Source organism: Topomyia yanbarensis, chromosome 3 (genome assembly GCF_030247195.1).
Source record: "Topomyia yanbarensis strain Yona2022 chromosome 3, ASM3024719v1, whole genome shotgun sequence".
Classification (NCBI taxonomy): Eukaryota; Metazoa; Arthropoda; class Insecta; order Diptera; family Culicidae; genus Topomyia; species Topomyia yanbarensis.
Genome location: NC_080672.1, coordinates 417,864,098 through 417,885,671, shown reverse-complemented (window position 1 = coordinate 417,885,671; position 21,574 = coordinate 417,864,098). Strand labels below are relative to the sequence as shown.

Here is a 21,574-nt window from a genome sequence, read left to right as displayed (position 1 = left end):
CAATCGTTTGACCACTACTGGCACACTGGAGCTTTGTGTGGCGGCAGAACAATCCCATCAAAGTAAAACCATCTTTAAAGGATGGACAACACCTGCTGCTGCTCTAGAGACACTCTGGAACATAAAACCACTACATGTGTTTCTGGAACAATAAGCAGATTTTTTGTTGATGCCGTCTTAAGGTTACTTGGCTCTGAAACAGTAACTCAATAAAAAGTGCAACTAGCTACACAAAACTTTGGCCCCTAATGGCCCCCAACTTACATGTAGTTTTCCTTTTAAAACTTTAAATTCTTGGCGAAATTACTTTTCATCCTCTAATGGCGTTATGAACGATGAATCTCATATTACTACATGATAATTCTGTCAGAATTTTTCTAACCACGGTTGCAAATAAGAGCACTGTTTCAAGCCTATAAATGGTACAAAGAGGGCTCTGATGGTTTCCCTTACCATAAGATGAAAACAAATACCAAATAGAGTATACACTCTACATACATAAATTAGTGCACATGTTGAGTGCCTCATCCCTCAACGTATCCTTCCTTCTATATTTCTACAATCTTCTCCAACAAGTCTAGAAGCTATCTAGGTCAGACAGTCGTTGCTAAAGTGGTTTTCGTTGTAACATCGCTATATCCTCATTACTGATTGCATGGATAATTGGAAGAGCAGTCACTTTTTATTATGTCATTCCACTTGTCTCCCCTATTATCGTTAGCGGTGAAGTAACCACAATCGATTGAATTGAAGTGATTTTTTTTGGTTGGTAGAACAAAGTATTGGTAATATGAAATTTTCATGTCTTGATCCACTTTTTTAACGATGACGGAAACTAGAAGCATGCATTTTAATATGCCGGATTTGCACTGTCAACCAGTAAGTTTACCAAATTAATTTATCATGCTCGAGCGTGTGTGTATCATAATTACATTGTTGAAAAAATATTCTCACCGGAATCTCGTTATAAAAATAAAATTTTCTCCTAACTGAACTCATCGCACTAGCTTAAGGGATTTATCTGTCCGGAATAATGTATGAGCTAACTTTCTCCGGTAGCAACGAAGCGAGCACATTTACAACGTTTATTAAATTAAGAGTTTTGCCTGATGCCAACCTGTTGCTCGCAAAACGTTACCGTTGTTACTCTTGGCTCTACTGGGGAACAGGGAGTTGCTTCCTAGAATAGGAACTCCGGTAGAAGCAGTTCACTTCTAATTTCATCAAAATTAGAGAGAAATAGCTTGTGGTTAATTAATCGTAAAATGTTCTACATCATCAAGCATGTTGTCTGAATTAGGTCATTTGACGATATGCTTAATTAATTTTGAAATCATTTGAAAGTTCTGCTCTATCAATGTAATAAAACAACTTTTTGTTTTTCCCAGTTCATAATAATTAATTAGCGTAGGCAATTCGAGGCACCCCTCGAGTATCTTTCCAATACACAAAACGCTTAAAAATCTGCACCCAAATCATTTCGACCACAAAAAGCAGCGCAGATAATCCGGCACCCCAAACGATCACCAGAATAGCGGGTTCCGTGTCCACCAGACTGACCGGCACAAATTTACCCCCGCCACCGGTGCACTTTGGCTTTTTGGTGTACAGATTGGCATTCTCGCGATATTGAATACCGTGTTCGTTCAGCCGGAACAACCTGCAAATAGATCCGGATTAATCCGATAACCTGCTAGTTATAAAACCAACGACCAACCCTATTTTAACGTGCTCCTTAAAAGACGAATTCTTCTGGATCGCATAGTACGGATCGATCACCTGCAGATACTGAATCTCCTGAAGGCCACATTTCTCATCCTCCTGGTAGGTCTCGCTAATAACCTTATACCCGACGCCCTGTTCCACGTGAAACGCGTACAGACCCTGCCGGATCTGATCGATTCCTTGCTCGAGCGGAATAAAATTCTCCGACCCAGACGGTTGCCGTATCTTGCGTTCGTAGATCGCCTGTCGCGTCGGTTCCATTGCGTGGGAAAAATAGTACCGATTGAACACCGTATCATGGGCACCGAACTTCAACCGGGACGCCAGCAGGTCCTCCAGGGTGCGTATCTTCGTCGATGGACTCTGCAGCAGAGCGACAATGTTTGCCGAGTAGCACCCGTACAGGAACATTAGAACGGTGAAGGTTATCAAGGTGATTGTTCGCGCGGAGAAACTCCGCGGCAGACTGGACGAACCCTGCTGACAGGTCGCTCCGTAGGTCATGAGTAAAGTATCACGGAAGGTCGGTTGTAGAAGCGTGGCATCGTGTAGGTCTTCTTGAACAAATGAGATGCGTACTTCCGCCAAGACGGTGACCACCAGTAAACCCGATGCCAGCAGAATTACAGCAGCGATGCAGATCCAGACTAACTAGAATAGAAATATCAAACTCAGCATCTTCGGATTACAGGTTTTAAATAAAAATACATCATCAAACGGCAACAGGAAAACATTCTCCGTGTAGGAAAGCTTCGGTGATCGAAAGATAAACTTTGAGCGAGTGGCCGACGTCATGGCAACGTACTCGATCACAGCAATTCGGTCGCTAGTGAAGAACAAAGGAGACGCCCCCAGGTCAGCTGTTTGATGTGACAGTTCTCCAATCATGCCATCCCATCGTTTCGTGCTGGTGTTGTAGTAGCCCCAACTGGACACTACGGAGTAGTTCACCCGAGCCCCCATGTAATGGATCAGGTTGTTCGTTAGGACGTAATTAACCTTTGTGATAGTGTCGATGTGTTTTTCTCTGTTTGAATGATAATGGTGTTAATCAGTTGTTATTGGACAGCAGTAACTTACTTGTAATCTGTGAGATGCTGCAGCGTTTCGGGATTAGTAACGACCATTGAAGCACGCAGTGTATGCCCATGCAAGTTCAATCTTCTAACCGAAGTCACGGTCAAATCCCGCTCTTCAATCAAACTTCCATTTATCCAGGTACCGAACAATTCCACCATCAATGAGCTGCCAACTCCACTTCTGAATATTTGGTTGATCGAAAAATGACCTGTTCCTCTTTTGACAAAGAAGAAAATCTCACTGCTAACCAACAGTGGAAGATCGTCCAAACTTTCCAGGAAAAACTGTATCTGAGTATCCTCGTCGGGGTGACCGTCCACCAGAAAATCCGACCGCAAAATCAACCACCGATACTTGATGTAGAGCAGCTGTCCAGCTGACTTTAACAGTTCCATTGTATTTGAGCAGCTCAAATCCACCACCAGGAAGGTCTGATGATCATTGATATCCGCTGGAAACTGACTGATGTGATCATCGGTGAACGAAGTGAGATACCAATCGTTCAAGGTGTCGAAAAACTGCTTCCGAGTCGGTTCTTCCCAGCAAGTCATAATGGTTACCTTCAAAGGGTACCGAATGGTTTTCAGCAGATCCAACAGAACCGACGGAACGGACTGGTCCAGTGCGATGGAAGTTCTGCAAATGCAAAACAATAGCAGAACTACTTTCCCAGTTCTCATTTTCTTGGAGTTATTGAAATTTTGTTAGCAAAGTTCGTGACCAACAGACATTTTATACTCATTGGGAACCTCTGTACGCGAGGGCTTTGATTTGCATCGGGTAAATATAATCAAAGAAAATTAGTCTTGTTTGCAATGGAACTGGGCAATTTAACTTTAATAACGTGTTTGTTTAATTCTGATTTTCGTTTTGTATTTGAGTTTCAGAAGGCAATCGAAGGAGGCCTTTCGTTGACTAAAGCATTGATATACCAGAGTAGTACGAGTGGACCCCGGAGATTGTGAAGATGGCTGACGAACGATTTAGACTTGCTATTAATGAATTAAAAATGGAAATACTGAACGAAGCATGTTGTCCCAAAAATTGTAATATTTATCTGTCCGAAGATGTTTAAGCATGTCAATCCGTTCCATGTTGTTGTTACGTGACGATCGTATACATCGCTGTTCACCTAACTAGTCGCACGTCCAAGCTTATAATTATCCTGGATTTAGTTTTATTTGAGCCTTCTTTGACCACTGATGTAATGGTGGTGGCTTCATTGAACATGTAGGCCATAGGGTAGGTACCCATCCAGCTCTTAGGTGGATTTTGATGGACGCGGATCGCCCACCTTGTGGATAAAATACCTTGAACGGAACATATTAAATTGGCATCATTGAGAATTCACTGTGAGCCTTCTCAAAGAGAATTTGTATTTAACGGTTTGCATTTGAATTTGTAGGGGAACCGGGGTTATTAAGACCGTGGGGGTAGTTCGGGCTCCTTCGATTTCTCAGAAAATTGCAAAACTTTCTGACTGTCGTACATATTCGTGGAACCGCTATTCCAAAACATTAGCTTTGATAGCTGAATCTAATTTTTAAGTTTTTTTAGAAAGGAGATACAACGTGTTTCATTTTGTTGCCATCCTCAAAACAAAAATCATTAAAATGATAAAACCGTGGTTAAAGCAACACATGAAAGTAAAATAATAGCACGAAAGTATTTCGGAAAGCATGGTGCTCCTATTTATTAAATGATTTTTGTTTGGGTGAAATTTTCACCCCAATTTGGGTGATATTTATAAGACACTCACCCCTTTTGTGCGAAATGAGCGTACGGGGCTATTCGGACCCCCTATTCCATCCACCACCGTTCAGCAGCTTGCGGCTACGTACACAAGTGCACACGCCACAACAAAGAAAATATATGATGCGACAATCGACAGCTGTGACTAACCAGATTAAGTTTTGATAGAGCAATTTTTTTTTTTTGGTTTCTTAAGGAGTTTCTTTTTTGCGGGTTGATAGGACTGCAGCTTATAGCTTAGGGGATCTTGGTCCATCCCGTGAAGCAAAATTTGCAAAATCTGACGAATTAGCAACTGTCTGCCAAGTAAACACAGGTTCTCGGCAGCAGGACTAAATTTTACGCCTGTTTGTCTCAAAATGTGAAACGTCAAGTCCTCTATTTTGTCTAATCCAATGTATCAAGCTGCTAACAACGCGTGTTAAATTGTCAGTGATCCAATATAAACTTCGCATTGATTCCGCCTCTGTCTTGTTCCTGCTCTCCTCTTGGGTCCCCTAGGTATGAAGCGGATCAATTGACTATTTACTAAATCAGAGAGCGCTGATAATCCTAATGTCACGAATATTATTTTCCCAGCAACTCTGTAATATTTGCTAGACCATTACGACCACCATTCTGGCATATCCCATAATTATAACGATCACTTGGATATCAATTCATTAATACGCACGCACTAAGCGAAATGACGACAGAGCATGAATGAGCCTTTTACTCAACTTATACGCTTGAAATGGAAGTCTATTCTCTGCGCCGAAATTGATGTTGCTTCTCAGTTTTGCACGACCCAGGGGGAATTTGGTTTTAATCCCACTGCGCTGTCATTGATGCTACGTAATATTCGTTATAAAATATTGTTTGTTTGGGGTCCATTCATAAACAATGTCTCACAGAAACAAAGTTTAAAAATTATTGTTGGTTTTATTAATTCCGCTCCACTAATAAGTTTCAAATTTTTAGTATTTCTCTCGGTAATTCATGGCTTTTCCCCAACTGTCAATACGCGACATCATTTATGAAAGGGCCTTGGTAACATTTTTATAAAAATGGGATTGACAGGATTTTTATGCGTTTTTAGCACCTTGTGTCACATCTTTATTGTTGGTATACATACTAAGAATACCCCTTTTTGTTTCTTAAGGAGTTTCTCCAATAAACATTTCATAGGTAAACATAATGGCATTCAAAAAGAATTTAAAAAAATGGCGGTCCGAATTACACCTACATTGTAGAAGGATGAGTTCCAGCAATGTTGTGCTTGAAATTAAGCATGTCTCTTGTACGATTAAAACTGATGACAAAACATTTCGTAACACTATGGATCAACATGTTTCTTTGACACCAGTTGTAAAATGTATCAACGAGACACTGTAGCTTATGGTAATCGGCTTCATTCCTTATGACAAGAAATATTTTCAAGTCGTCGGCAAAAAACAGTTTCCCTTAGTCGCATTAGAACGAAGACCGCATCATTCACGAACAATGAAAATAGTAATGGACCTAGTGTACTACCTTGAGAAACTCCGGAATTATTAGAAAAGGATTCAGACACGTTGTCACCAATTTGCACGACAACTTCGCAAATGTACAAGGTAGGATCGAAGCCAGTGGCAGAATCTCGTGGTACATCCTAGTTTATCAAGCTTTGCTAGTAGTATCCCATGGTAAACTGTGCCGAAAGCGGCGTTAAGATCTGTGCAGACCGTGTCCACCTGGAGTTACCTGGATATGTTTTCTTTGCAAACCGATGTGAAGCTAACTAAATTCGGATGACAGTGGGACCTCCTCACAGATTGTGCTGCCGACCAGGGTCCTCTAGTTCCCTGCAGTTAATAATTCGATCGACGTTCTCACATTGCAGATTAAACAGATAGTCTCAGCATGTGTGACCCTCACCCGTAGACGAGAAAATACTTTCGCCTCGATTCTGAGATTACGTTCTCCAGCTTCCAGGATACATCGTAAATGATGGTGGCGGCCACTACAGAGAAATCAAAACAGATTGATGGCAGTCGCAAGGCAAAACTAATTCCAATGCCGTTCAAGCCTGTTTTCGCCCTTTCGTTTAGTTTGAAGCCGTAGGTGTAGATTCATTTGCGTTTGGTGTACCTCCTGTATTCGTGATTTTATCCTTACTTTCCATCGGATGTCAATTGATGCTAAACCACATATTAATCAATCAATCATAATAAACTTAATGTTGTAAACATTTTAGTCTCTTTCGATGGTTTCCAATTAATGTCTATGTAAGTTTGAAAACGTCGTGACGATGCAGTGAACAGACATCAGTAGACTATCACAGAGAGCGACTAAAATGTAGTAACTAGTTGAGTCTATAAGTCAATAAGTTGGGATGATTGTTTCGATTTCACGTTTTCAGTATATGACTGTGTTTCGTTCTATTTTTGTTCGTTATGGAATAAAATGAGAGAGATGATCAGAGATCGTGGAGAAAAATTAATCAATAACTTGAAATCGACTCAAGAGATTAAATTAGAAGATATTAGTGATTTCAATTTGATTTGTGGGCAATTTTCTTTAATAGATTAAATTCTGGGCAGTTTCCTTTAGTTGATTAAATCATTGCAATATATTTGATCCCATTGATCACCTCCCTAACTGGGGCTCTGATCTGCCAAACCAAGGACAGTCTTTCAAATAGTTTCCTTTAAAATGAATATACCAAAAATGTGGCCTTAAAACTGGTAATAGTTGCAGAACACCAGATCAAGAAAATAGAAGTTGAACCGTTTCTGCGCATCTGCAAATCGCTTGCTAAATCAAAAGATTTTGTGCAAATTTCGACATCCTTTTCGTTCGAACATTTTTTGGATATTTTTCTGCTCATTTTGATTTAGCGTCTTCTATAACTTTTAAACGTGTAGCTTAGAACAGCTTGCGTATCCCAGCACCGTTAAGGATTGTCATGTTCGGTTAGTGCATAGATACTGCGAACTCTAGAATATCAATTGTTGTAACGAGCGTAAATTGTAACTTGTAAATAAATAATAAAAATGAAATTCAACATCAATAATTCGTTGATTTACTATATCCCTTCTTGTGACAAAGAACATGTTTTTAGGATTGTCTTAGATTTGGAATTGTTTTCATTAGGAATTTTCAAAATTTCATCTAGTTCCTAGTGACTATATCAAGTCATCAGAATTAAAAGCTTTATGCAATAATTTTTTAAATCCCCTCCCGAATCAAAATCCTGCCTACGGGCCTGGTACAACACACCACTTAAACAGTTTACACAGACTTCCCAAGTATAGCATTTCTAGTTTTTGGCACAGTACAAATGCATTCTAAGTTTTAAGAAGGGCTTCAAGAGTGCCATAAAATCTTAATTATTACGCGGAAAAAAAATCCGTTCATAAATTCATGAACAAAAGATCATGATTTCGTGAACTGAACGATTTACGAAAATCGTGACCAAATTCCTGAAATTGTGCATAATAAAACTCGTATTCATGAAACTATTTGTGTTCCTAAAAAACTATTTCACCCCGAGTATATACATGGCGTTACATTCGAATTTTCGGTTGGGTTACTGTTGTTGTTCCCTAGACATGTTTAGTTTTTGTTATTATTTTTGTTCATAATTTGGGAATAAACAGCCGACAGTCAAACGATGTTCATGATTTCAGGAGTTTATTCGCGATTTTCGTGATTCCTCATTACGTAACCGTGCTATTTTATTCATGAGTTTACATCAGATTTTTTTTGTCAGAGTGGCGTAATATACGTTCATGATTTCAGGATCATAGTCGCGCATTTCGTAATTTCTATTCACGTTATCGTCATATTTTAGTCATGAGTAGAGTGATTCATGTTCATGATCTCAGGATCTTCGTCACGATTTTAGACATTTTAATTACGAGTAATGGGATTTATGTTGATGATCTCAGGAACTTTGTCATGATTTTCGTGATTTTGTATTTACGTTGTCGTGATATTTTTGTCACGAGTAGAGATTTATGTTTCGTATGTTCTTGATTTCAGGATCTTAGTTACGATTTTTGACATTTTTGTCACGAATAGTGTGGTTTATGTTCATGATTTCAAGATATCTGTTCACGTTATCCTGATATTTTATTATAGAGCTTACTTCTCAATTTGACAGGTTGCGTAATGCGACTCATGTGTTACTTAGCGGATCAGAAGGACCCGCTATTACATTGCCCCTAGTCCCTGGTCAGAGCTACGGGGACCGTCTGGGGTGGACTCCAAAGGTCTCTTTTGCTGGCTAGCACGAACTTGAGGTTCGGTGGCTCAAGGTCGGCCCACGGACATGAACACCAACCAAAGGATCAAAATGCACGGTCTTATCTTTAACACTTTTTTTATAAAAACCTACTTACAATCGTGTGTAAGCTGCTGGCCGGCCGGCGGATGCGGGATCGCGGTTGGAAACGGTGGACTCGTGGGTGGGAAACTCGTGGGCGGTTGGCTCGTGGATGACGAACTCGTCGTTGCTGCACCCTAAGGTGGGTTACTCGGGACTGGCTGGCCCCGCGTACTGGGCGACCTCTCGCTTTCTAGGGTTTCTCCTTCGTTCGTGGGGTTTTCGCAAACCGTCGAGGTGTCTCTCGGTTTCTCGATGAGATGATCGCCACGTATAATGGCTTTTCGCTGATTGTGGATACGCCGTGGACCCTGTGGGGAATCGCTGATCCCGGACAATAGGCCACTCCAATGGTTGCTGGGCAACACTTGCTGGGTCTTGATCCTGGGAAAGAGAGAGAGATTTCTACGGACCACTGGGCTTACTTAGATTGTCTTCCTTTACCTTTCCTATGGTGTAGTAGTTTCTACCAATGCTACTTCTTCCTTTCAAAACTTTAACTTTTTATCTATAACTTTTTCATTTTCCCAACCCTTTCACCTTCTAGTGCTCTTTTTCCGCGGCTTTCCCAACCGTTTCCTGTTCCTGTTAATATTTATTTATTTTATCCTATTAGACCGTTTTGTTTTATTTTTAGTGTTTCCTATTTTAACATAATTTAGATACAAACAAAATATTCTATACAATTTAACGATTAATCATAGCAGAGAAAATTGACGGGATTGTTTGTTTAGTTTGCATTGATCGGTGTAACTTTAATCTCGCTATTACCTTTTGGAATAGATTGCTTTAGAGTTTACGGAAAACAGGATTAAGACATTGATACTTAAAATTGACGGACCATAACAGTACATTTGAACTTCGTTTGTTTCATCAACTTTGACTTTGACCTTGAGACTAATATAATTTACAAAGAAAAACATTGCTTGACAAATAACATTGAATATTAATCAGAAAACCATAATGAACATATTTAACAATGGAAGTGATGCTTTTTATTATTCCTATTCCGGGATTCCCGGTTTTAGATCCGCTGCAGAAAAAATGCCTATATTCTTCCCGGTTGCATCTTCAAGCTCGTAGGAATTCGTTCCTCGCTTAGAGATGATTTTGCATAAAATATACGACGACCCCAACTATTCTATTCTAACCCTTACACAGCCGGTATTGAAAAGCATCCTGGAGAACACTGCAGTTATTCTGTAGTGTTTTTCTTGTCAATATTGATATTTGAAGCATATTATCATATGTCGCAAATATTAAAACGGCCAGGCCTACTGTGCAGAGTTGGGTTTGAAGATGTTTCGAAATTAGACGGCAATCAAATTATTCATTTAATGAATAATTTAATTAACGAATAGTTTTGAATCTTAAAGGAGGAAGAAACAATGTCACTCCTTTGGTCCTTTGGGATGGGACAGAGGTATTTACACCTTGCCCTGGCTAATACGCCTAGGTTAAAGCGCCTTTACTCGCTCAAATCTGCAATATTGCAATTGTCGATTTGTCTCGTATTCGATCTTGTTTGTATTATTTAATACAAACAAAATCGAATACAAGGCATATCAACAATTGAAAAACTGACACAAGCCCTACCACTAATAATTTCACATATAGTTCCGGTCTCTAAGCCGAAGATAACACCATGATTTTAAGAGATATCTTTTCAACGCATTGAACCTTCCTAACCCTGATGAAGTAGTGTAGGTGACTGGAAAATTCTAGCAAAACTGCCCTAGAGCTCCAAGCAATCACGCATACAATGACGATGGAGGGCCAAAAGACACTGTAAAATTACAATTTGAACGATCTATCCATCCAGTCTTGCTAAAGCGCTATGAAGTTGAAAACTCTGATGTCTAGACTTCTGGCTCTGCTGATATTGAATCCGCGGCGTTCCTCGACTGAATCCGCTCTCACTCCTGAAGGAGCTAGAATGGAAATCGCAATCCAGGATAGTTTTCCGGTAGAATCCGGTTTCATGCTGCCGCCTACATCACTTCTAGCTTCAATGCTTCCGCGCTTTGTCGCCTGTTATATTGAATATCCAACCTCTAAATACACTTGTTCCTATTCGCAGAGCAAAAATTGACGTGTCCCATACATAAATCAAGATCTATAGAATCGAAACTTCACAAGGATTCACTTCACTGTCGATAGAGTTAACACAGATTTTCAAAACTCGAACGTAGAAAAAATTCAAATATACGACGACCCCAACTTAGCGTTAAAGTTTTCCCCTGCCGAAGACTGTGAAAAACTTTTTCTATATAACCTTCTGGCCAACCGAGTAAACTGGCGCTGGCTTTTGAAAGCGAAGGTTGTAAGTTTTAGTGCTCTTCTCGGGGGCTCTTTTTAAATTCTTAATCACGGTGCCGTAGACATCTTGATCGATTTGTAGTTTTTTCTTCAATCTGTCTTGCTCAGAGATCTCAGTGGTGATCACATCTAGCCGATGTTCGTCCCCACTAGCAACGATCTCGTAACCAAAGAGTATTCGATAGGGTGAGAACCCTGTGGATGAATGCAGTGTATTGTTTAGTGTACTGTACACTCAACTTCGGAGATTTTTGAGTCCCATGTTCATTGGTCCGACTTAACGTAAGTCCGGATGCAAGCATTTATGGTTCTGTTCAACCGCTCTACTGGGTTTGCTTGGCTGTGGTGGCGAGCATTGGCCCAGTGCATCACAATATATTCTCTCAAGAAATCTTTGAAATTTTTACTTAAAAAACTGCTAACATTGTCTGTAATTACAATTTCTGACACCGAATACCGCCGAAACCGCTGTTCTTTTAGTGTCTTGATAACTAGATCAGCACTAATCTTTTTCACCGGGAACAGTAAAGTCCACTTCGAAAATATGTCCATCAGGACGAGCAAATGCATATTGCCTGATTTGGAACGTGGAAGCGATTGGATAATATCAATGGCTAAGATTTGAAAAGGTTTTGGGGAAATTCTTTGCTTTCCCATCACGGGATGCTGTAACGTAGTTGCAGGCTTGCACTCCCTGCAAACCGTACATTTTTCAACAAACTCTCGAACTGTGGTGGCCATTCTGATGATGATGATGATATAGGAACCCACCATCAGTGCATGGAATACTCCGGTGGCTGAAGATGCTTTTAACAGTAAGGATACAATTATGTTATCAATCGACATTCACATTAACGTTGTATAAAGGGCCAAAATGGGGTGGATTCATAAACGGAGTCAATTATGCGCAATCCGAAGGGACAGAGAATCTCCTTCAAACGAAAAGATCCAGTCAGTTACATAACTCAATTTTCAATACTTGTTAAGGCACTACCTGATGGTTTGTGTGAGAAGGGTGCGTCAATCTTGTTATCGCTTATCAGAAGAACATTCCCAGCAACCGCATGATCCTGAAGAATTATGCGCTCGTTAGTAGTATTCATATTTTGTGACTAGAAGCTGGCGACCCACGACATCTTGTCCAAGTAGTAACTTGAATGATACCCTGATGCTCCCAACCCAATCTTATTTAATTTGTATATGAAATGTAATGTATGAAATTCTGAATATAATGCATATAATGATTGTTATGAATATAACGACCAAATTAGAATCCTATAGTGATGAATGATTTATGTATGAATGAATCTAGGTAGCCATCATCCAGCTTGAGTCTTGCTCTGGTTGCGGCTTCATGTATGTATTTTATAATATAATTATAATTTTATAATATAATATAATATAATATAATATAATATAATATAATATAATATAATATAATATAATATAATATAATATAATATAATATAATATAATATAATATAATATAATATAATATAATATAATATAATATAATATAATATAATATAATATAATATAATATAATATAATATAATATAATATAATATAATATAATATAATATAATATAATATAATATAATATAATATAATATAATATAATATAATATAATATAATATAATATAATATAATATAATATAACTAGCTGTAACCCGGTGCGCTTCGCTACACCCGCTTCGACTTAACGAAATATTTTAAATACAGTAAGATTCCGTTTTTGGCATGCTCAATTTTTGGCAACAAAAAATTCCGTTTTTGGCAACAAACGGGCTCCGTTTTTGGCAACATTATTTTTGTTCATAGTAAATCTTTTGAAAAATGCTCAATAATCATTTTGTTGCAATAATGGATATCGCTTTTGACTTTGTTTCCAAACATAGGAGTCATATTCACTATATTTTATGGAGGCGGGCAAAGCGAATAAAGTTAAATTTGTTGTTTTTTTTTCTATTATTTCATTCCGTTTCACATATTCTTAAATAAATAATGTTTTTGTGACATTTGTGATTTCGCAAATTGAAAATAAAAGCTTTTAAAGTAAGGTTCCATTTTTGGCACGGTTCCAGTTTTGGCAACTGAAAAAAAAGTATTGTTGCCAAAAACGGAATCCTACTGTATACTAAAAATAACAAATATTTTTGTTACTAAGAAGAAACTTATTGTAATTCTCGCGGATAGACAATGTTCTTAGTTTGACCACCTGGAGCACAATTAAATAAATTGCTCTGTTTTCCTACACACAATCGTTTGAAATTCCTTGGTATCATTCGAGTTCGAGGTAGCAGTACATCTGCTCTTTTATATTTTCTAGTTACAATGGTCGCTTAAATGAAATTTTTCAACCAAAGCACAGTTGTGGTGTGTCGATGTTGCGCAGTAACTAATATAATAGGCACACAAAGTTTCAATTGCAACACATGCGGTGCACAGTGTTGCAAAACGACGTTTTCACAATCAAAATTCAATAACTCCTGAATCATTGGTTTTGGAGAATGGATTTTTTCGAAGAAGTTTCTAGATAAAAAATATAGATGCATCCTTTGACATAATTAATTGAGTGAGTAATCCTCTAAAAGTGAGATAGAAAATTTATTTCCCCAAATAATTTTGCTAGAAGCTCGCTGTCTTCAGTAAAGTTCTAGAAAATATTATTGTGAAAAACTTTACTGAAGATACCAAAGCTCTATATAGTAACTGTAGCGAGATATGTAGGTTTACTTGCGATAGACCCCTTAAAACAGTTTTTCGAAAATAACTTTTTACGATTACTTTTTATTATTAAAAGTGTCTTCTATAAAGTTGTTAAAAGTGATAAAATACATATTTTTTATAACAACGATGAATCTGTAGCTCTCGAAACAACAAAGTTATTGTCAATTTTCGAATATTTTTAGGTCAATTTACACCTTAAGCAACTTCCTTAATCGCAAAAATTCGTAGAAAGAACTTTTTTCTTTCGATTAAATATAAAAACCCTCGTCTGACGGAGACTGCTGGGTAGGTTACGTATAAAATCAATACTCCTGAAAGCATGGTGGATTGACTGAATTAAATAATTCAGCACGATAATCCATAGATAGATTAATTCTTCAACGGATTGTATTATTTTACAAAATCATGTGGAAATGTGGTCGAATTTATTGTTGCATCGATTAACATTTTCCCAATTCATATATCTAACTTTTTTGGCGAATTGACCTGCGAAGGTGACTATAAGAATCATTCAATAAAAGAATGCACATATAGTGAAAAGTTCTGTTTTCGAAACATATTTCCAATGATACGAAGACATAACGGAGTGTTGATGGACGTGGGTAAAGTTAATTCATAAAAAATGGCGCATTTAAAAAAATATTTTGGCGATACAGAGAGTGTTAGTATATTCATTCACTTTCCATATAATCACTGCACAATTGAATAATATTACATCAAATACCATAGCAGAATACTGAAAATTGAGCCAGTTACAGAGAATCTCCGGAGGTATCTCGTTGAAAACTTGCTTTGTGGTGTACATCATAAATCAAAATATATTGGACCAATCGCTTTCAAGGTTTGCACAGTTCTTCTACATATCCCCAGGTATTGATCGAAGCTTTTATTTTTTCTTCATATTTAAATTTTTCGTAGCATTCTGCAGCTAAAAATGCAATTTTCGTTAAAAAAATAATAAAACTTATTTTTGTGAACAATGTTATGATCTTTAATAATGTTATGATATGAAGAAGAACTGTGCAAAATTTCAAACAATTTGGTTCAGTAGATTTTGAGTTATGCTGTACATCGCATTTATTCGAGGTGTCTCCTGAAGATTCACTGTAACGCACCCAATTTTCAATATTTTGCGGTGAACATTTATGAAAATATTGCTTAAATGTTGCATTATGGACTGAATAGACTAACACTCTCGGAATCGCCATTTTTTTTTTGAGTACGATATTTTTTTCAACAATAATCCTACCCCCTTAAGCAAGAACTGATTTCATCAGTAGGTGTCGACTAACGGGTAAAATTTGACAAAGATCGCCGACCACGCCACCAAATATACGATTTGTCCCTTTTATGGGTCATCGTGAATTCGTCCTATATAACAGTGTTGCATTCTTTCAGCATTTTGCTTACACCCGAATTTTGATTGATATTGTAACGTTTTTACGTATTTTAGGGCAGAGCTGTTCGTCCATCATCCAGCAATGTTGATTTAACTTCAGATGAAGCGATCGCCAGTGCAATTTTCAATTTAATTTTCGACAAATTTTTGCAATTCATCAATATTATGCTGTCATTCGCGTAATAGATCTCTATCAAATAAATTCTTGCCATTCCATTTATGTGCTGGTAAACATACATGCAACAAAATTGTAGATTTTTGAAGTAATTGACAGATATTGCATCAGAAACCCTCCCTCTCCTTCAGATTCCGAAACCAACAATCATGTCCACCTTCTTGGTGGAAGAAATATTTATAATATATGTAGCTAAAAAGTTCTTCAGTACACCCCCCCCCCACCTCCCTCTCCTTTTCCTCGGCTTAGGTACTTCTCACCCTCCCCGTCGTGCACAAAAACCACCCCATGACCATTTCCTTAGTGGAAGAAATACTTATGTCAAAATTTTATTCATCGCTAATAATCACATTGAATGAATAGATAAGGTTTACTTCAGAACTCTCTTCTCCCCCCCCCCCCCCTTTCATGGTCCACTCCTATCGACCATTGGCACAGTCGGAGAAATACATATGTCAAATACTAATAAATTTGGAGATACAAATAATTATTTGCCTAAAAAACAACCTCCCCCCCCTCCCTTAAACTCAGTGTACCCCCCCCCCCCTTCTCAAAAAAACAATGCCATGAATATCTTCTTGGGGGGAAGAATACGTATACCAAATTTCATCAAGATCGGACTTGTAGTTTAGAAGTAGTTAGCGGACATACATACAAACATACATTGATTTTTATATATATATATATATATATATATATATATATATATATATATATATATATATATATATATATATATATATATATATATATATATATATATATATATATATATATATATATATATATATATATATATATATATATATATATATATATATAGATATAATATAATATAATATAATAAAATATAATTTGTTGATACGTTGGATCATTCAGATACTCGTTTTCGCTTTGTTGACCAATTTCGATATTGATTTGTGTCTCCTAATTAGAGATACCACTTTCTGATCCAGTTTCGTGTTCGAAGATCCGAGTTTTCTGCCGCTTCCTAGTAGTTCATCCAAAGAAGAGTGGTACTCAAAGTTGTTCATTTAGTCACACCCTTTTCATTCCACATGACGTGAATACGAAGAAATCTCGCGTGTTTTTGTAAACGGCCAATAAGTATACTGTCAAAATTCACTTTGAGAGAAAATTCCAGACAAACCGTAACTCGTCGAGACTGGATGCTAACGTTTCTTTTCTCTTTCGTTTACTGCTGTGATTAATAATCGGCGATTAGTCGTTTTTCTAGAATTTTCTCCCAAAGTGGATTTTGACAGCATGCTTATTGGCCCTTTTCAAAAAAAAAACGCGAGAAATTAAACCGTACAAACCAATCGAAAAATGATAGTTAAACGCACAGCATGCTATGATGAGCACATTAGAAACATCACTATGGGCGGAAAGAGATTTCGGATCGAAAAAAAACAATTACAAAATGCAACAGATTTGATCATTTAGGGTACTTATTGTACCCCCCTGGATCTGAGTTGGCAAAGGTCAGCTTTTCAGTTTTTTACCCCGCATGGTCATTCTAAGCTGAATTATATATGTTTAACATGGATGGGTCATCCGGTGGGTTGATAAGAATGAGTGTTGATTGTAACACTGGTGGAGTTGGTAGTTATTGGTCAGATGATAGTTTGGAACACGGTGTTTTCGCTGGCATCCGAGGTAGGGTGGTTTGGGCCTCCTTCTGGAGATTGATCGTGAAGATTCACGAGACTCGGTAGATGTTTTAAGGTACAGGTTTCTTTTTTGGGCTTCGTGATTTTTACCCTATTCTCTCTCTCTCTCTCTCTCTCTCTCTCTCTCTCTCTCTCTCTCTCTCTCTCTCTCTCTCTCTCTCTCTCTCTCTCTCTCTCTCTCTCTCTCTCTCTCTCTCTCTCTCTCTCTCTCTCTCTCTCTCTCTCTCTCTCTCTCTCTCTCTCTCTCTCTCTCTCTCTCTCTCTCTCTCTCTCTCTCTCTCTCTCTCTCTCTCTCTCTCTCTCTCTCTCTCTCTCTCTCTGGCCTTTAAATATTCTTCGATCTTTCCTTGGGTCATTCTTTACCGGTTTATTGAGGCATGGCCAACCTACGCCAACTCAACAAGTTGAGCTGATGGTGTAGGTTGGCCAATATCAAAAGCGCTTTTCTCAAACCAATTGAAAAAATAATATACTGTTTAATCATAAAATGCGAAAACAGTTAAATTTTCAAAAAATGCGTTGTAATTACTGCAGAAAAAATAAACGAAGAGAAAAAACCAAAGCACTACAAGACATAAAAATAAACCAAAAATGTATTGAACTTTGCTGTTTGCCCCTGCCAAAACTGACGGGTCCATTTTGAGCGCTCAAAACAGAATATTGAAACAGAATTTATAAAAACTACTTTCACTATAATAATCTTTATATAGAGGACTATTTTTGAAATTTCAAATTTCTATGATGAACAGTTTCTTTTAATTCACGAGTAAAGTTGAGCGATCAAAACAACGTATATATGGGACTGTCCCATAAATAATAACTATACCCTCACTAATCATCGAGTGGCTTGAGACATTTAACCATGCGTGTGCAAAAACACCACAAAAACAATTCCACCCACCCCGATTATCAATTTTTAATAAATCCCCAATATATCAGCACCGACACGAATATCTATCTTTATCTAATCTCCAGTAAAAAACTGCGCTATCCTAAGCGGTCACGAGCGCCCACCGCCGGCGGCGGCCGTATAAGCCCACCCACGAAAAGCGAACAGCAAAGCATACTCGAGTGTATACCCGATAAGACCGCACACCCGCCAGTTATCCAACATCATCATGACCGAGGGGACACAGCTAGGCAGTTTACTCCTGAAGCTATCGACAACGGCGGCAACCGGAATGGCAATACTCTTCACCCGGGATGCCATCATCGACAACCGGGCGGCGCGGGCTGAGCTGAAGCGACTCAACATCCACTATTCGATTCGGGTGATCAACGCACTGAAACTACCACCGAGAATCCGGGTTTCGGCAGCTGACATTGGATTCGTTCTTTATCACATCCAACGGATTGCTCTGTTTCATTGTCTCAATACGGTGATGGTGTATCGAGTGCTGGCGGATTTAACCCGTCTAACGGTGGCTTGTTTTCGAAGATTTAATAAGTGACACAAACTTTGAATGGATTTGTTTTTATTTTAATTTATCTTAAACCATCGCAAATGTTGTAGAAAGACTCGTACAAAGTTTGTTAATCTCTAACTGTTAGTTCTATAAAGCTTTCGTTCTAGTTTTGTAGTGTAACACAGCGTTAGTTGTAATTTGTTAAATACATCTATTCAATTTACTCAATGTAATTACTATATTATTCTTTGAGGTAAAAAGTATAACAATCTTACTCTTAATACTATTTTTGTTTCTTTATGAAATCTGTTTCTCTGTTGCCTTCAAATTGTTTCCAAAGTTTACTATTTATTAGTTTGTTAGAATATATAACTAGTCAATTCGCTTATTACATCATTTAATATGAATTGTGGTTTATTGAAGTTCAGAACAAAATTTATAATATGATAAGCTAGTACAAAACCATAACGTCAATAGCACAAAAAATAGGATGCGATATTAAAACGCAAAAGGGCTATTTAGACTCATAGTGAAAGTGATCGTGAACTCGACTCGCATACAAATGTTTATTCAAATACTTATTTTCACCCAGTACAGTGTGACAAAACTAAGATAAAAGAAAAACATATAAATGAACCCCCATTGACTCCTTACAAAAAATCGAAAAAAAATCAAGTTCCCTAGTGTCGTGGTACCGAGAATCCCGGGAATACCGATCAATATTTGGTACCAAAATACTGATACTGATTAAAAATAAACACTGTTATTTTCGATGCTAAGTGAAACTCTTAATAAAGATCCTAGAACTAATACTTGAATAGCATACTGATCCATAAAGTAACACAATATAAGTAAACATAAATCGCGACAATAAAGTTATCTGTCTCCACCTCTCTAATCCACGCTGGATACTCAGAAGTGTTTGCAGACATGGCACTCAGGAGCAACATGCAGTCTGTATGGCATATATTGCAACGGAAACGCAAATTTTACGGAAAATACCCCAAGATTTAACCTTAAGTAACTGCAAAAATTTGTGCACTGACGTGTGACTCTCTATTTATGAATTTGTTGCGTGTAGTTGTCAACTCGCCAGTTACAACTTGGAAACTAACCTTACTGCACAGTTTTACTCTATGATGGAGACATATTTCACCCAATAGGATGACATGACGTCATATTGGTGTAGTCAACATAACAAACTTTGTTTGTATCAAAATTAACGAAATTTGTCTAAATACAAACGAGGAGCCTTTAAGTTTGCATCAAATTAGAGAAAGTGTGCATTGTTTTCTATTGTTTACTGCTACTGCTGTTTGTTGGTGACATTTGTAGCGGTTTTGACGTTGTAAAACTGACCCCCATTGATCGGTGGAAAAACCTGCCTATTGTCAAACTCTGTATGTAGAGATAGGGACGCCAGTTACCTGATTTCACCCCCTGATCATTCAGTGTAGAAGCTGCCTATAGAGTACTTGATAATCTGTAACTGTATTAGTGTGTTCAACGATTTGTCATAATGATAGCTGGAGGAAAACAAATCGAAAATAGCTTTTCGGTCGGATTATTTGCATGATGGATCCCGACCAACCGATACTGTACTGCCGCTATACGCATAACTGTACCATGTTCTATGGGATTCCCTATACACATGGGACAATTACGCGTAGAGCGACAGTGTACGTCTCCGGAATAAGTTTCGCAGTGATACAGAACATTTTAACACTATCATAAATACTTTAGGTAAGCGGTTTCAAACGTTCAAATTGACTGACAATTTTACATATGACAGCTGGAGGAAAACAAACCCCCAAGTAGTGCGAGTAAAATTCATAGTTGGAACCTGTGTACATTTTTCGTGCCCTGTCAAGCCACCCATATACAGGTAATCTTCGATACAACGTACCCTCGATATAGCGTCATTCGATATAACGTACATTTTTCCTCGATATAACGTACATATTTTTTAATTTATTTTTCAGGTCCAAATTTATCTTGAATTACGCATGTATTCCATATTTTAAGAATTCAGTATGTTACACAAAATCTTAAAACGTACTAACTGGGCTTCTAATGAGCATGTTAGGAATTGGCTACTTCATTGAAGTTTACGAGACCGTTTGTTTTTTCAATTTCATTTGCGTATGATCGTGATTTATTAAAACCAACCATTTATCTCAATAAATAACCCAATATCAGTAGGGGAGCCCGAGGCTAGTTGGCGGTTGGGGTAAGTTGGCGGAATCCCTTTTTCTCCGTTTCTATTAGACATATAGCACTGCCTCTCGTTATGTACCTCAAGTTATGCGAGACCCATTATCCAATTTGTTTTGGTTGCAAAACATTTTGTATTGTGGAAGTTCTGGGCGATATTGTGTTTTTGAGCATACCTAGTAAATTTCCTAAATTTTAAACACTGTATTATTTAGGGTGATGGCGGTGCTGCTCGCGGGGCAAGTTTGCGGTTCTATTTACGATGCAAAAATTTTTATTTCTGAAATTCACTCCAAAGTAAGAAAATCTTTTTCTTGAGTATCTTGTCAATGCAGGAAACATTTACTTCGGCTAGTCACCTGAAGAATTTCGAAAATTTGCTATTGCTTGCTATAAAAATTTGCTATGGAGTACGCGTCAATGTCAATATTCCGGGATATTGAGACTGAAATATAATAGCAAATGTCGATTAATAAACAGTTTTCTTGAAAAGACATTCAGCATGTTCCAAGGACCCATGAAGTATTTGATTCTTCATTTGATTGCTTATTTTATGGTGTATCTATACATATTTCAGTTCGCTAACCGATTTCCTAAATACCCCAAACCGGTTGTGAAGCGTGCACAGTTGTCCGTGTAACTACAAATATGACCTCTGATTCTTTTTGTGGCATAGCATGCCGTGGAATTTAAACGTTGTCATTCGGCCCAGAGAATCAGATTCCGCAGCCCCGAAACCAATCAACAATGGT

General features: G+C 37.8%; 1 protein-coding gene across 1 annotated transcript; it reads right to left on the bottom strand.

The window, feature by feature from the left end:
* Nucleotides 1–1,390: 1,390 nt before the first annotated feature.
* LOC131688374 (ionotropic receptor 75a-like) lies at nt 1,391–18,319 on the bottom strand. Its single transcript, XM_058972581.1, has 5 exons — nt 18,282–18,319; nt 2,806–3,441; nt 2,434–2,752; nt 1,718–2,376; nt 1,391–1,660 (listed from the first exon to the last, which is right to left on the bottom strand). The coding sequence occupies exons 1-5, from the start codon at nt 18,317–18,319 to the stop codon at nt 1,399–1,401; spliced, it is 1,914 nt and encodes a 637-aa protein (XP_058828564.1). The 3' UTR covers nt 1,391–1,398.
* Between the last annotated feature and the right edge of the window lie 3,255 nt (nt 18,320–21,574).